Source organism: Mauremys reevesii, linkage group 3 (assembly GCF_016161935.1).
Source record: "Mauremys reevesii isolate NIE-2019 linkage group 3, ASM1616193v1, whole genome shotgun sequence".
Taxonomy (NCBI): Eukaryota; Metazoa; Chordata; order Testudines; family Geoemydidae; genus Mauremys; species Mauremys reevesii.
The window spans coordinates 83,136,063-83,153,174 of NC_052625.1; the positions used below are offsets into that span (position 1 = coordinate 83,136,063).

Below are 17,112 nucleotides of genomic sequence, written 5' to 3' on the forward strand. Positions count from 1 at the left end.
CCTTCACAACATCTTCTGGTAAGGAGTTCCACAGGTTGACTGTGCGTTGTGTGAAAAAATACTTCCTTTTGTTTGTTTTAAACCTGCTGCCTATTAATTTCATTTGGTGGCTCCTAGTTCTTATGTTATGAGGAGGAGTAAATAACACTTTCTTATTTACTTTCTCCACCCCAGTCATGATTTTATAGACCTCTATCATATCCCCTCTTAGTCATCTCTTTTTCAAGCTGAAAAGTCCCAGTCTTATTAATCTCTCCTCATACGGCAGCCGTTCCATATGCCTAATCATTTTTGTTGCCCTTTTCTGAACCTTTTCCAACTCCAATATATCTTTTTTGAGATGGGGCCACCACATCTGCACACAGTATTCAAGATCTGGGTGTATCAGGGATTTATAGAGAGGCAATATGATATTTTCTGTCTTATTATGTATCCCTTTCTTATTGATTCCCAACTTTCTGTTTGCTTTTTTGACTGCCGCTACACATTGAGTGGATGTTTTCAGAGAACTATCCACAATGACTCCAAGATTTTTCTTGAGTAGTAACAGCTAATTTAAACCCCATCATTTTATATGTATAGTTGGGATTATGTTTTCCAATGTGCATTACTTTGCATTTATCAACAAGTCACCCAGTTTGATGCTTTTGTAGCTCTTTGCAGTCTGCCTGGGACTTAACTATCTTGAGTAGTTTTGTATCCTCTGCAAATTTTGCCATCTCACTGTTTACCCCTTTTTCCAGATCATTTATGAATGTTAAATAGGACTGAGCTCAGTACAGACCCCTGGGGGACACTGCTGTTTACCTCTCTCCATTCTGAAAACCGACCATTTATTCCTACCCTTTGTTTTCCTATCTTTTAACCAGTTACCAATTCATGAGAGGACTTTCCCTCTTTTCCCATGACTGCTTACTTTGCTTAAGAGCCTTTGGTGAGGTTCCTTGTCAAAGGCTCTCTGAAAATCTAAATACACTATATCCACTGGATCCCCCTTGTCCACATGCTTGTTGGTCTATTGATGGCTCTTCCACTGACTCACTGTTGACCTAGGACAGGTTACTTCACTTCTGTATCTCACTTTCCCCATCTGTGAAATGGAAGTTGCTGAAAAGGAATGTCACTTTTGACAGTGAGGCAACTTTTTCAAAGACAAGGACCATAAACCAGTTTCTAATATGATTTATTATTCAGTCTTGTTTTAAATACTAAGATTCTTGTTATGATTACCCAAACAATATTAAAATTTTCTAATGCTTTGCATAATGTTATATTTGTCAGCCTGCTAAAAATATATCTTCCAAATTGATTATTAGGAGGAGATGTTATTTCCTTAAAAATATTTGTTTGTAATTAAAGACCAATTAAAGTTACAGAATAAGAGGAAAAGCTCAAACACTTTTTTAAATTTTATTTTTTTAGATAATCAGCAGATATCTTTCAAAAGAAACAAAAGAGGCCTTTACCGAGAAGCAGTTTATACTTGGAATCCGTAACTTTGCTTTTCAGCTTCTTCAGACTGGTATGTTTGCTTTGTGTGGTGGTGTTGGTGCTGTGATACCTTATGTGTGTAATAGTTTGATGAGTAATTAATGGACGTTTAATTGGCCCCTATGCTTTCTCTGTAGGAAGCACTCAGTGTTATGAAGTTTTGTCTTCTGACTTGCAGAAAAATGCCTTGGCAGCTTTTGTGCGCCTAGATGTAGTGAAGAAGATGAAAACGTAAGTAATACAAGAGGCCCTCGGATTTACAAGAATATTAGTAAAAGAATTTTGCTGGGGTCTCAACACAAAAGTTGGAAGGTAAATGCAGACAATGTGTTGTTATTATGAGTCTGATTAGATCCGAGGATGAGATCTAGCATAATTATCAATTGCAATGAGTGGTTATACATTGGAGATACTTCCGTTAGTATATCATAATTCACATACAGCACCATCGGACTCTTTCATCTGATATCTTAATGGTTGAATTCTATATTAGGATTATGGGATCTGAAATACAGCATTTACAAAGTTCACTAGCTGGCTTCTAAATCTTTTGACCCCATTTCTTTTTTATCTTGAGGTTTGAGGTGTTTTCCCCCAAGACCTTTGGATAAACAGGATTCTGCTCTGTTTGCGTAGATTGTTTGTAACACACTTTAAAATAGCTAGGTTTTTTTTAATCTCCTTTTTATTAAAATGGAGACACAAATGACTGTTACAGGCAATGTACTAAACGGCTCATTCTGACTATACCATAGTGTTGACTTTTGCTTTAGCATTGCAAATTAAATGAATTTAAGCTACACTGTCTAACATTTCTAATTGTGAATAAATACTAGGGTTAACTGATAAAATATGAAACCAGCTAATGCTATAAAAAATAGTGTATGTATACACACAAATGTGTTCATTTTATAAATTCCAAATATATTATGGATCTTCCTGTGGTATTAGTTAGTAGGGCAAACAGTTTGCAGTGAGCAGAGTACCTGGCAAATTTTGTCCTTTTCCCTTTTATGAATAATCTGTTAATAGACACATTTTTACAAACTTGCATGCTAGTCACAGTTGACCAAATGACACATCCAATTTATTGTGAGTAATTGGTCTTTGTTCTGCGATCTTAGTTGTGTGCGATCTTAGTTCTTTGACTGGGTGACCTTCTAGCTCAAACACTCAGATTTCAATAAAGACTACCAACAGACTACTTCTGGAGGGAACGCTAGTGTAAAATAGGGATGCTTTCCCACATCACTGGGGTGTTGTGAGGATGAATTAGTTAAGACTAGTAGAGCACTTTGAATAAATCAGTGCGAGGTACTGTTGCTATTGTGGTATCAGCCTTTCTACCGCACCTAGCTGTGATGTTACAAAAATAAACTTTTAAGAGGCACATCCTCAGCTGAAGTAAACTGGTGTAGCTCCATGGAAGTCAATGGTGCTATGATGATTTACACTAGCTCAAGATCTAACTCCATTTCAGATGGGTAGTTAAAACTCATATAATAAAACAGGGGAAGGGAAATACAGGAGAAAAAATATGTTCTAGAAGCATACTTATCCCTCTGTAGTATGGCTTTTTCAAAGAGCATCTGTGATGTGTCAGCAGACCTTTCAGAGCTGATTATGTGGGTAAAATTGATGGAGGAAGAATAATGAAAACATTATTTGCTCCTGATAATTTGAAGTATTATCCTTTTTTTAAATATTCATTTTCCCATCCTACAATAACAGCCTTTTTACTGTTTCTCTCCCTGCCCCCCCTTATCTAGGACCAATGGATTTACTTACACTGTAAACAAAGAGGAATTCAATAAAACAGCCGAAATGTTAGGTAAGTGTATTTCTTATTGGTATACTAGTTAAACATGTATTTATGGGGAGACTTTCAAAGTCACAAAGAACAGTTAGATACCTAATTCCCATTGAAAGTCACATTATGTCTGGTATCGCAGTACAATATATGCAGTAAAAATACTAATGTGAGATCTGAATGAAAAATAAACTGTTTTTTAAAATGTTCTTGTTTGCATGATTAACTCCAGCTTGGCATTGGACATACATTGATTAGAAGGCTATGTGCTTCTCTTTCATCCTTAGATTCTCGGATACCCATAAGGAAACTTATGACTGCAAGACTTTAATATTAATCAAAAGGCTTTGAATTACTTGACTGTGTGCACTATAATCCGCAAAGAACACTGACAAGTACTCAACTGAAGTATGGCTAGGTACAGAAATATACATCTTGCCTTTTCCATTTGGGAATTTTCCTATGTATTATACTAGATGGTGGGCAAAGGTTGTTCAATTGGAATTTTTTCATTACCAGTACTGAACTTTGTCAGTACTGATGCTTACTGTGTTCCTTTTTAAACTAAATTTAAACATCTTTTTGGATACATATTTAAGGAAAAAATGCACAGAAACATCTACTTTAAATACTTTTTTAGTTTTTGTTACAAGGAAATGTTTTGTTTCAAATAGGTTATTTCATCAATGTGAAACTGTAACTGATAACTAAAGACTTAACATTAAACATAATATTTAGACAAAAATGTTACTGGTTGTTGTATCTATGATATGGCCATTGTGCTCTTCTTTCATAGAATAAATGTCCTGTAACTGCCAAAATGCTGCTTTGATCTTTATCACTTGTTTTATAACTTTGGTATTTTGTCATAAACAGATAGTTAAGGGTTAATGTCTCTTTTACCTGTAAAGGGTTAAGAAGCTCAGTAAACCTAGCTGACACCTGACCAGAGGACCAATAGGGGGACAAGATACTTTCAAATCTTGGTGGAGGGAGTTCTTTGTTTGTGTTCTTTGTTTTTGGGTTCATTGGCTCTCAGGACTGAGAGGGACGGGACATCAATCCAGGCTCTCCAAATCTTTCTAAATCAGTCTCTCGTGTTTCAAACTTGTAAGTAACTAGCCAGGCAAGGCGTGTTAGTCTTATTTTTGTTTTCTCAACCTGTAAATGTTTCTTTTTGCTGGAAGGATTTTTACCTCTGTTTGCTGTAACTTTGAACCTGAGGCTAGAGGGGGTTTCCTCTGGGCTATATGAATCTAAGTACCCTGTAAAGCATTTTCCACCCTGATTTTACAGAGATAATTTTTACCTTTTCTTCCTTTAATTAAAAGCTTTCTTTTTTTAAGAACCTGATTGATTTCTCCTTGTTTTAAGATCCAAGGGGTTTGGATCTGTGTTTCCCAGGGAAGGTTTTGGGGGGACAGAAAGTGTGCCAGACACTGATTTCTGGCTGGTGGCAGCGTTACCAGATCTAAGCTAGTAATTAAGCTTAGAAGTGTTCATGCAGGTCCCCACATTTGTACTCTAAAGTTCAAAGTGGGGGAGGAAACCTTGACATATTTATTTTTATGTGCAGCTGGGACTACCAAGTATTTAGCTTCTGCACAAAATCTGCCTTAGCATTTAAAACTGATTTTAAAGCAGTTTGCGCTGTTTTCAATTTTTAAAATATTGGTATCAGTACTTATTGTGCAATGCCTTGTTGTTTCTTTGTGAATGAGGCTTTATAAATGCATTTTGTCAGTGTTACTGCTCTTCTCAACTACCGTGTGATCTGTGTGTATACTGTATAAATACGTGTGTATTCTGGTATCACCACCACCACCTGTTAAGGTGGTGTTTGTATCAGGGATGTGTCTTGCTGTCCCATGGAAATCTGACTAAATTCAGTTTAGTTTTAAGCTTTTGGGGAAAAAAATCTGTTCATACGTGCTCAGTACAGACTTGCTACAGTTTCTTAGCTACGTTCCCTAAATATTCTGAGCATGCTCCAGCCAGAGCTAATCCGAACTTTCCCTGCAGTTTTAGTTCTGAGCTGCTCAGGACCACATTCCGTTCTGGTGCCTAGACACAGAACCAAAGGATAGAGATTGCCTCTCTTTACTGGGCCTGGCAGTGTAAAGGAGGAAGGCGCCTTATTTGAATTCAGAGGGGACAAGAGGTGGACTAGGAGTAGGGGAGTAGATTGGGACAAAAAGCCTGGAATGTAACCAAGATCCTGGGTCTCACCATTCTTCTGCTGTCAGTAAACATCTGTGCAACTCACTGCTAAAGTGTCTCATCCCTCTCTAGGACTGGTTCACGGAGAGGATGACAACACTCCTTTAGCTCAGTGGGTTCTAACCTAGCTGATCATTCCGGGTGTCAATATGATGATTGACTGACTGATCAAATTTAAAAAAAAAAAACCCTAGGAAATTACCCCCACCCACCCCTACCCCTGAACATTAATGCTGCACACTCAAATTAGTGGGGGGAAGGCACTAGCCACCTTAATTCTGGCATCTCCTAACTTTTGAGTGTTTAATTTTTGTGTGTAGTTAGTTTTTTAATATACCTCTGTATCTAAAATGTTCTCTGCTACAGGTGTTATCAGCTGACTGCTACCCATGAGTTAACTTTGTCACTGGAGGAGCAGAGCTTGTAATTTGAGGGGTTTTTTTTTTAAATGAAGAGCATGGTACATGTAAAACTAATTGCATAAACACCCAGGTATGTAGCAGGTAACTAATGTGTAAATGGTGTAGGATGTGTACATGGAAGTTACTATAGTACAGAGTCAGGGCTTCTAAACCTTTTTCTTTGAGGCCCCTCAAATCAGCCCTCCTCTGCCAGGAGCTGGGTCTGGGGCCAACAGCAACACCCCCTCCCCCTTCCTGGGGCACAGCTTGCTGTGATGATGGTTTCCAGGGCCGGGATCATGGGCAGGGCCCCGGTAACGGGGAGAGGCGGCTCCGCGGTCGAGTCTGACACTGGAGCAAAGAAACAACCCGAGCTTCCCCCGAGCCTGGCGAACGCGCTTCCGGAGCTTGACAGGGGCCCGTGCTAATTGCAACAGCGCGCACTTCCGGTATGGGAGCCGATCGGACGCGTTTCGCATCCTCACTTCCGGTATGGGAGCCGGTCGGACAACTTTTGGCGGCGCGCAGTTCCGGTGCACGCGTGCTGTGCCGCCGGGCGCTGGCCGCGCGCATGGGGTCGCGCGTGGAGCTGGGGTTCGCGGAGGAGGCGGCCCCGTGGCGCCTGCGCAGCGCCCAGTTCCCCAGCAAGGTGGGGGGGCGGCCGGCGTGGCTGGGCGAGTCCGGGCTGCCGGGCCCCGCTGAGCTGCGCTGCGGGCGGTGCGGGCGGCCCTGCGCCTTCCTGCTGCAGCTCTACGCGCCGCTCCCCGGCCGCCCCGACGCCTTCCACCGCGGCCTCTTCGTGTTCTGCTGCCGCGGGCCCGCCTGCTACCGGCCCGGGGCCCAGGGGCCGCTGCGAGGTGAGAGACCCGCCCCGCCGCAGCCCCGGGCTGAGACCCCCGCCCGGCACCTGCGGGGGGCCCTGCCCCTCCCCCCCCCCCACAGCCCCGTCTCCCTCCCCGCGGCTCACTCCACAGGTGATTCCTCCCCCCCCCCCAACCCGTGACGTGTAAACTCTTTTTTGGGGCAAGGTCTGTGATGCCTTTGTACAGCGCCTAACACGGGGACCCTGGCCCCTGGGTAGGTTCCCTAGGTGCCACCACCGTGCAGAAAATAATAATCCAAACCATCACTCGGGGGCTTTTGGGAACTGCCCTATGCTGTTGCTCATTGCACAAATGGCGTTTGGTCCCTTCACGCCTGTATTTCTTTCAAGTTTTTAGGAACCAGCTTCCGAGGAAGAATGACACCTATTCCTATGATCCACCACCTGAAGCGCCCCCTCCTGAAGGGCATCCCCCTGTGAGCCTCCAGCTTCAATGTGGAGTTCATCTGTGCAGAGTCTGTGGCTGTTTAGGGCCAAAGGCATGTTCCAAATGTCACAGGGCCCATTACTGTAGTAAAGATCATCAGACTGTAGATTGGAAATTGGGACACAAACTGTCTTGTGCGCAGTCAGGTGAGTTAAGTGGAATTTAAAATGAACCTGGGGAGATTCTGTCTGAAAGACAAAGCAATGCTGTTGCTGCTTGTTTTCTTTTTTCTTTTTTTTTGCCTTTTGTATTTTAAAGAGAACTTCTTAAAATGTAGTGCAGTATGGAACAAGTCCAACAAGAGTTACTTACGTTCTTAATACTCTAGCAAGGGAAGACTCAACCATTATTCTTGTTCCTTTTGCTAGAGACAGTACATTGCACAGGAGAAATAACACTAATTTGTATTGCCTTCGAAATTGACTAGACAAGCATGTCCACATCTTTATTATGCCATAAAACTCTGTAAACAATTAGGAAAAATCAAAGGCTGTATTGTTTTAGTATAAAGAGAAAACTAAGTTTTAATTCTATTTATAGGACAAATTCAATGATGACGGGGTGTCTGTGGCTTCAACATAACCCTTGTGTTTTAACCATGAATAAGTTCCTTCTGCAGTCCAAAATGGGACTGCAGCAGGAACTTATTGTTGGGAAGTGATTGTTAATGTAAGGGGAATGAGAGTCATTAGGTGAACTTACCTCATATAAAATGGTAAGGATCTAAGTGTATTTAATGAATCATGTCTATACAAGTTTATTCTTAAAGGGATACAGTCAAGGTTAGTAGACAGAAAATGTGCTAGCAGGTATTGGTGCACTTGGTACATTTTCTTTTGTACTCTACCCCTACTTGTATGCTTTTCTCACAAGTTCGTGTTGGCAGGTAAAGTGACACAAGAACTGAATGCTGCAGAGAGTGGATTTCTTATATATTTCATATCATTTTTATTGAAAATGTTCTTTCATCTTCTCATCAGATACTGTGGTCCTCTTACAGTTATGTGGGCTCTGGTGCACACAGTGGCATGCCTACATTTTTCTTCCTGTTTCCTACTTGCAACAAATAGGCATTTAGTGGAGAATTATTAGGTGCTGTGTGCTTGATTCACGTGAGTACACCAGTCAGAAAGAAGGCTTTTAATTTTAAAGATCTCTGCAATGTGTTAGCTGGTTTTAATAAATCTACTTCTGTTCTCTTAGCCCAGATAACTGATATTTTAAAAAATAAACTACTAGAACAAGTCACTGTGAAGTGAGAGAATGTTTTCATACTTTGACCACTAAGAACTACTTACTTAGGCCAACATGTCTGTGTTGACTCTCTGTTTTGTGTTCCAGTCCATCATACCCCCAACTTGTCTGTTCATCTGCCTATTGCATCTTGTCATTACTCCTGATCAGTGATTTCATTCGGGGGGGGACTGTTCTTGTTTTACTCATTTGTGCAGTGCCTAGCACTTTGGGGCCTCAATCCTGATTGGAGCCTCAAGACACTACCACTATATAAATAATCATATTTGCCTTGGCAACCTTGACAGTGCAAGTTTTAAGCGGGAGAGAACATGAAATATAGCATTAAGCAGTGAAATGATAAAAACAGTAGTTCTCTTGTGTGTTGCAGCTCAACTGGACACTGCAATTCCAGATCACAAGTTCCTTTTTCCAGAGTATGAAATTGTAATAGAACCTGAGGAAATGGAAACTCCTGGCGACAGTCAAACAGATGCAGATACACAAAAGAACTTGGAGAAACATGACGAATTGGCGGCTGCAGGCGGTGCAAGTAAGAAATAAAACGGGCTTCTGAGAGAGTTTTGTATATGCATTGTGTGTTGCTTCACAAATTGAAATATTCAGTGATTCTAAATCAAGTGTTAACTATAAACTACATATTACAAAGGATTAGTCTACAAATCATCATTGAAGAAAATGGAAAAAACCCATTGTAGCTACTGCTTCTGTTAACTACAGTTCATCACTATGTGCATGTCATTTATGATGTGTGTAAAAGTATATATGAGTCATTTTAAATTACTATTTTTAAATTTTATTGAAAGCATGGTAATGAGGTAACTAGTGACTAGATTCATAGCACTGTGCCAGTGTTCTGGTTTGGTAGGGGAATTTCTTGAAGACTTCTCTTAGAGTAGGTCTATACTTACCTGCCGGGTCGACGCGTAGCGTTCGACTTCTCGAAGTTCGAACTATCGCGTCTAATCTAGACGCGATAGTTCGAACTCCGAATGTGCTCCCGTCGACTCCGGAACTCCACCACTGCGAACGGCGGTGGCGGAGTCGACGGGGGAGCCGCGGACTTCGATCCCGTGGCATCTGGGCAGGTAAGAAGTTCGAACTAAGGTAGTTCGACTTCAGCTACGCTATTCGCGTAGCTGAAGTGGCGTACCTTAGTTCGACCCCCCCACCCTAGTGTAGACCAGGCCTTAGTCTCTAGGTTTACTTTTGGAGAAAACTTGTAGTTAGTAGCTTTTAAAATGCTTACCCGGCTGTACCTAAAATCTGGCCTGTGCTAGAAGAAAGCTTAAACCTGTTTTGAAAATGGGTTTGCAAACTCTCCATATACTCCTGGGGGAAATTTGCACCACTGCACAATGCAGTTTGTGCAGAAATCAATGTTCTGCACAGAATTTCCTCTTCTCTACCCCCCCTCCCCCCAAAAGTGGGCTGTAGAGCTGCTGGCCACCACTAGGGGTGCTGGATCCAGCAGAGGCCAGCTCAGAAATAGAAGACACTGTGGTGTGGGGGAGAAGGGGAAAAAGCTAGAGGGTTCTGGGCAGCTACAGTTCCCCACATGCGTTAAAGGAAGGAGGCAGTATGCAGGAAACTCCACACTAGCCCAGGATCAGGCTGTTTCTCCTTCTAGATCCCTGGGCTCTGAGGGGGTAGGGGGTATGTCTGAGTGTCTGGGCTGGAGGGCACCCCGCAACTAGGCTCTGGGGCTTAGGGGGTGCAAGTGTCTGGGCTGGGGGTGGGCTGTGGCTGGGCTCTAGGGGAGGAGGTAGTGCAAGTATCTGGACTGGGGGGGCACCTTGTGGCTGGGCTCTGGGGGTTAGGAGGCAGAGAAACAGGAACTGTGTTGTCATAGGGGTTTTTTAACTCTCTGCTCCGGTGGGGGTGGGGGAGGAGTTGTCTGTATTGTTACATACTTGCTGACAAGTATTTTGAAATACATTTCTAAAATAATTGAAACTGGTGTGATTTATATAGTGTTATTTTAGCAAATAAAATTTGCAGAATTTTAAAACATAGTGCAGAATTTTTAATTTGTTGGTGCAGAATTCCCCCAGGAGTATCCTTAACTCTGAATGAAAAACGGGAAATCCTAGAGCTTTTACATGAAGGGTGAGTGAATCATGTGAAACTATATCCACATAACTGGACTTGAATTCAGATATAGTGTGGTTTGAAGTTTGTGATGAGACAAAATGTTGCCCATTTTTAAACTTGTAATTTAACATTGTCTAAAACTTTGTGGGTGGGGTGTATTAAAGATACAGAATGGTACAACCACACTGAGCATGAGTGATGAGCATTGTATAAGGGATGCAAACACAGGTCTTTTCAATTGTTAAATTTTTGAAGTTGTAAATTTACTGACTCCCACATGTGCATACTTCATTGGTCTTTTTTTAGTGTCAGATTCAGAAAGTACATCAGTTTTGTGCTCCATGTTTCAGACATACTTTCCCAGATGAATTCTGCCTGTCTTCCTTGCATACTTCTCTCTAATATTTAAATGTATGCTTAAAATAGTACAGAACTAATGGGTCACACAACTGGCTAAATCCGTTAGCTCTCCAAACAGGCTGAAGCTTGTCTCTGATGTTGCAGTTTCCTTTCCTGAACATTGGATGCTTGAACTGATTTTAGATGACGGTAGAGACACAAATATTATATTGTAAACTTTAACTTTAGCCATACTATGTTACCCTGTGTTGCCTTTTTTCCCTTTAGGTGATGGTTTTGAGTCACTAGATGAGGAGGTATTGGAGGCAATGGCAAAACATGAGACTCGAGAAGACAAGATTTTCCAAAAGTTTAAAAATCGAATAGCTGCAGAGCCAGAACAGGTAAAAAGAAAAGTATCTTTTAAAATACTAATCACCTAATAGTCAAAAGGTGGATGCTGTTGTAGAAGCAGCAGTGATCTGTATGCTATGTATAACCTGTATGCTCAAAAGGTCTGTTACACTCCCCCCCCCCCCCCTTTGAATACCTGTGAAGTGGTTTTCCCCCACACTTCCTTCCTGGAATGCTTGTGGGATGAATGGGCTACCTAAACAGCTGGAAGATCAGAAGAGCTCCTAGATCAGGGGTCGGCAACCTTTCAGAAGTGGTGTGCCATGTTTTCATTTATTCACTCTAATTTAAGGTTCCGCGTGATAGTAATACATTTTAATGTTTTTAGAAAGTCTCTTTCTATAAGTCTATAATATATAACTAAACTATAGTTGTCTGTAAAGTAAATAAGGTTTTAAAAATGTCTAAAGTTTAATTTAAAATTAAATTAAAATGCAGAGCCCCCCCAGACTGGTGGTCAGGACCCGGGCAGTGTGAGTGCCACCTACCCCTGTACTAGATAGACAAGATGTCTGGGACTCTAATTAAGCAACACTCACACACCCAGTGCATGGACACTGGCTGAGATAGCTGCGTCTGGTTGGTCACACTAAGTCATCTCTAGTCGCAGGCCATGAGGAGCAGGTCCTTAAAAGGGGAATGGGCCATGTGCTCAGGAGTGCACTCACAAGCTTGTACCTCCCATGGAGGCCCTTCGCTGGGACCACCTGGCCCGTGGTTTGCTGCATTGCATTCCATCGTGCCTTGGGAAGACTTACCTTCATCGCACCAGCCATCACTGTGCTGTGGGACACTTACCTTGAAGGATCCTGACATCTCCAGTGCCATGCCTGTCCTGGGAGCATGAGCGTGTGTGTGACACCCTCCCTCACCCCCTTCTTTTGAGCTATCAATACAATAAAGGTGCTGCTTTCTGCCAAACTCTGGTGAGTCATTAGTCCTCCCTAAGCTTACTAGCTGACCCAATTTCGGGTAACAGATGCCTGCTTTATTTTTGGAGCATATATTGCAGCCTTGATGCTTACATAGCATCCTGATAGTGTTTCTATCAAGTGTGCCTCTTTGGCACAAATATCTTAAATAGCTGAGGTCAAAGATGGAGAGAAGTTTCACTAGATCATCCAGTCCACATGCTGACCAACATAGAATAAAAGTCCCCAGATACAAGACCTACCTGATATTATCGCAAGGTGTCAGCCTCTGTTGTACTTAGACCAGCTTTGTTAAAGTTTGACAAATTAAGAAACTCGTCTAGGGCTTGGAAAAATCTACTTACCCAAGGTAAGTAGAAATTTAGCTAAGGTGGGAGGGTTGAGTGGGGCTGGGAGCTACAGGGAGAGGGGGATCTGCTGCCCTTCTGTGGAAGGGGAGAAAGCAAGTAGAGTAGCATCATCTCTTTTTCCCCATCCCCTGCAGGTTCCCTTCCTGTTTTTCTTTTTTCCTTCTAACCAGTGTCCAAGTTGCAAGGTGAAACTGCATCATGATCACTCAAGCATGAGAGTCCTGGGGGATGGAGGGGGGTCTTGTTAAAGAGACAGAACTGTGAATTGAGAGGCCTGGGTTCTGCTCTGGTACCTGCTACAGATTTCCTTTATCTTGGATGAATCAGTCTACTTTCCCTACTCCCAAACAGGAGCTTTGAGTCTAAAATTGTTATAGGGCTTTGAGATTCTGTTATGGAAATGCAAAGTATTACTGTTCGTTGCTGGACCAATGCTGGATGGCTTGGGGAAATTCTGGCATTTTGTTTCCTCAAGCAGTCAAATCATATAAAAGACTTTTTTTGTTTGTTTAAGAAAACCTATACCCAGTTACAATGGACTTTGCTAACAAGTTTTAGTGGGAGGAAAAACAACCTTGATCAATGTCTATTTAAACATAGCTATCTGTGATTGGTTATTAATAATACAACTGAAAAGACTGTCAGTTACTTAACACTTCTATTCAATTTCAGATTCTCAGATACTGTCGAGGAGGAGAAGGTCCCATATGGATCTCAGGTGAAAACATTCCTCAGATGAAAGATATCCCAAATTGTTCATGTGGTGCCCAAAGGGTGTTTGAATTCCAAGTACGTGAGTTGGTCCAAGGATATGATATTTTTGTGTATAATTAAAAACCTATTAAGTCTGAAATAGTGGTGTTAGCCGCTGGCTGCAGAGAAAGGAGTTATATTTGAATTCACAGGATAGCTGTGCTAAAGTGTAGAAGCCTTAATTACTAGTGTAACAGTCCGTCCTTATGAGATTTTTATCACACAGTAAATAGCACTTTTTTCCCTCCTGATCTGTTTGTAGCCAACAAAATAGTACACTTTTTCTATCCAGTTGAGGGTCATATGAATGTCTTCTAAATGTGGAATTCTATGGAAAAAAGTAATGGGTGAAGGGGGGGACTCTTTCTGATACTGCTGCATTGTTTAAAGAGAAAAATGTTCTAATGTGGACTGCCAGACTTTCAGTTACGGATGCCTTCACCATGAAGTTCAAACAGCTCATGCTCCTCCAGTCTTCCTTGTGCCAGAGGGGAGCATTTGTGTGAGGGAGTGTTCTGCCACCCTGCTGACAGTAGAGAAAACAAACTGAGGGAAAGAGGAATCTGGTGTTAGGTTTCATTGTAGCTAATGTGCCCAGTCACCTGTTGGGGAAAATCTCTTGTCAGTTACTACCCAGTGGTGCCTCTACATGCAGATTCAGTGTGGTGGGAATATGGTTCCTGTTTGCAGTGGTAGAACCCAACTGTGAGGGAATGCTGGAATGAAAAACAACTTCTTTCCTGGTACTGAAATACACCTATTCAGTGAATAACATTAACTGTTTTTTTTATCAAAATCTTTCATGTACAAGATAAGAAGCTTGACATTCCATTTAAAACAGTGTCACTTACGATTTCTTCAGAATGTTTACTAAGTGAATGCTTGGCTGCAGGATGGAAGTGGAAAGTCCTTTCATTTCACCAGCTCACGCCATTACATTAATTCTGTCTATACTATACTTTGCCTTGCTACAGGACCTTAGGACTTGTCTACACAGGAAAGTTTTACCACTTAAATTGGTATAATTATATAGTAGATTCCACTTAAAAGCAATCCTGATATTAACAGCTTCTGGTGAGTGGCAACATGTTGCTGGGAATCAATCCTTTTCCATTAGTATAAATGTTAATGAAATTCAGTTATTAGCCAATGGCATGCTGCTTGTTTGCAATTTTTTTTTTTTTGGTGAGCCTGCAGCTGGGACAGGCCTTCTTCGGCAGTCCCGCAAGCCTACCTGTGGCTGGTGCTAGCCTGTCCTAGTGTTGCCTTCTGGGGCTGCAGCCTGGCATATCTGCCTTCGCATACACAGGGAGATAAGGGGGTGTGGGAAGAGTTTGCAGCCTGCATTCTGGAGCTGCATGGTCCCTCTCACTGCCCTCTTTGGGCTGTGCCCAAGGAAATAGGTAGAGGGCCCAGGGAGAGATACTGTTCAGCTCCATGAGTCTGAAGGCCCTGATGTTTGGGCTGCAGCCTCCCTTTCCTGAGGAAGGTTTGCAGCCAGAGAAGGCATGTCCTGGCACTTCCTTGCCTGCCTCCCAAACCTCCCTTTTGTTGGCGATAGAGGGGTTGCTTACAAGCAGAAACTACTGTACATGTATAACTCCCTATGTGGACATGCTTATTTTGGTATGAGAGTGGCTTTATTTGGTTTAGTTTAAACCCTTCCAAACTCAAAAAAAAAATCCATTTTGGAACATTTCCAGTCTCAGCTCTGCTCCAGCCTGCCTGGTGAGGTGCTTAGGAGCCCAAGTTTCCCACATTACCTACCTGACTTCCAGCAAAAGTTTTGACCAAATCAGAACATTGCAGTTGAATGTTTTGATTATTGAATCAGCATTTTCCAACAAAATAATCTTTGGAAACTAATCTGCTCTACTTATAAAATATTAATGGATGTTCTAGTTAATTATGTCTCCTTGCATAGCTGTAATAGCTTGATTATGGTTTTCCATCCTCAGACTAAAAGGTGGAACTCTTGCACCAGAGATCATTCAAAGATGGGAAATCTATTAGTCACAGAAATGTAGGGATGGAAGAGACTGTAAGAGGTCATCCTTCCACCCACCCCCTCCTGGCTCAGTCAGGATTAAAGAATTAAGTATATCTAGACCATCCCTGAGGTGTGTGTTGACATGTAGTAGTGGAGGCCCTGTTATCTTTTGTTTCACAAGTAGCCCAAGAGAACTGCTCAGGTTAGCAAACGAAGAAATTTTGATTTAAAATTCATTTATACTTTTACTGGCCTTTATACATTTCAAACTGTGCATCAACCACTATATCTCTTCTCCCACTCCAAAACAAAACAGCCAGAGCCATGTTCTTGACCTGTCTTACAAATCATGTCTTGTGTTCCTAAGGTTATGCCACAACTCCTGAACCACCTGAAGGTTGATAGCCTAGGAGAAAGTATTGACTGGGGAACACTGGTAGTCTACACGTGTGCTGAAAACTGTAACCAAGCAAATGGATATATGGAGGAGTTCATCTGGAAGCAGGACATTACTGCAGACTCTACTTAACTACTACACATTTATTTTTAGTTTCTGTAAAGAAATTAATTGAGTTTATACACATGTACTGAAGTGTTACACGTTGCAAGAAGGAAAAAAGGTAAATGAACTATTTCATACTGTGGAACTAGCCCAGAGTTGTATCACCTTTAATGTGTAATTGTAATTAAATTATAGCTAAGTCATTAAAACAGACCTGGTTGAAATTTTTTGTGCATGTCACCAGTACATATGAGCCTGAGCATTTAAGGTTCCTACCCATTGTTTGGTTTCACTATCCAAGATGAAGTAAAAGCTGATGGTTGAAAATTTCATTTTTTCTCAGCATTTTTTAAAAAAGCAATCTTTAGTTTTCTAGTGCTCTTAGAGCCAGTAAACTGTCTTTTATAGTCAATTTTAGGCTTGTTCAGACATTGTTTCCTTTAAGTCAGTAATGTCTCAGCATTTTCTTAAGAGATAAGCAGAGTGATTGTATCTGAAACCCAATCACTGACTGCATGTTTTACTTGGTAAACTGCCAGCTTAGTTAACGTACTTTATCACTCAGTGTTTGTTTGACAGTGTGCATTTACTTTATATAATTGCCTATGGAATGAGAAGAGGCCCAGAAACAGTAATATTTTGCAGTTACTGCTGCAGGGGCTAGAGTCCAGCTGGTTGAACAGTGGCGTGGCAATCTGACTCTATTGTATGAGGGAAACTTAGTCCCTGCCCAAAGGTTACACTCTGTGCATAACATTGGGGCTCTTACTTACACTATAAATTAAATGACATGCTTCTATAGTATGTTTTAGTTTTTTTTCAAAAATATTTAAGTGATAGAACTTAATTTGGCTTCCAGCTCTATAGTGTTTTAGCATTGGCAGTTAAATTCCTCTTTAGCTGCCTATTTTTACACCAAATCCAGAGAGCAGAAATATTCCATTCCTGTGAAGACTCTGCAGCAGTGGTAGCTCAATTGAATGTGCTGTCAAAGTAAATTGAAAAATTACCCCACCTGTTACAGGGGCTTTAAAAAGATTTCTAGATTTGTTTTGAGAGAGAGCGCGCTTAATGGTGTGATGTAAATGTTTCTCCAATGTCTTAAGAGAAATTACATTTGCATCGATGTTATTCTGAGGCAAAAATAGTTCCCATTCACATGTGTGTTTAGTTATTTAAAAAACTGAATCTCAACTCTGTCAGGCTGTCCTGGTGTATTAATATCTCAGAACAACTTCCCCTCTGCAGCACC

The 17,112-nt window shown here is 41.5% G+C and overlaps 2 protein-coding genes across 6 annotated transcripts in view; both read left to right on the top strand.

Moving 5' to 3' along the window:
* Positions 1-4,218, top strand: part of GNPAT (glyceronephosphate O-acyltransferase) — a 43,296-nt gene extending 39,078 nt beyond the window's left edge. For 2 of the 4 annotated variants that reach the window (XM_039531891.1, XM_039531892.1), the window contains exons 13-16: positions 1,423-1,522; positions 1,629-1,722; positions 3,261-3,322; positions 3,589-4,216. In XM_039531891.1, coding sequence (XP_039387825.1) covers positions 1,423-1,522; positions 1,629-1,722; positions 3,261-3,322; positions 3,589-3,632 — 300 coding nt within the window. In that variant the 3' untranslated portion in view covers positions 3,633-4,216. Of the gene's footprint in view, positions 1-1,422; positions 1,523-1,628; positions 1,723-3,260; positions 3,323-3,588 lie in introns of all 4 variants that reach the window. The other 2 variants (XM_039531893.1, XM_039531894.1) reach the window with 1 other exon arrangement.
* A 2,217-nt stretch (positions 4,219-6,435) lies between these two features.
* Positions 6,436-16,069, top strand: PDCD2 (programmed cell death 2). 2 transcript variants are annotated; one of them, XM_039532101.1, is made up of 6 exons: positions 6,466-6,779; positions 7,136-7,378; positions 8,857-9,018; positions 11,208-11,323; positions 13,288-13,404; positions 15,726-16,069. In XM_039532101.1, the coding sequence occupies exons 1-6, from the start codon at positions 6,494-6,496 to the stop codon at positions 15,885-15,887; spliced, it is 1,086 nt and encodes a 361-aa protein (XP_039388035.1). In that variant the 5' UTR covers positions 6,466-6,493; the 3' UTR covers positions 15,888-16,069. The 2 variants fall into 2 exon arrangements, with proteins under 2 accessions (XP_039388036.1, XP_039388035.1); XM_039532102.1 differs by lacking the exons at positions 13,288-13,404; positions 15,726-16,069 and adding an exon at positions 10,530-10,595 and having other exon boundaries at positions 6,436-6,779.
* Positions 16,070-17,112: the final 1,043 nt, after the last annotated feature.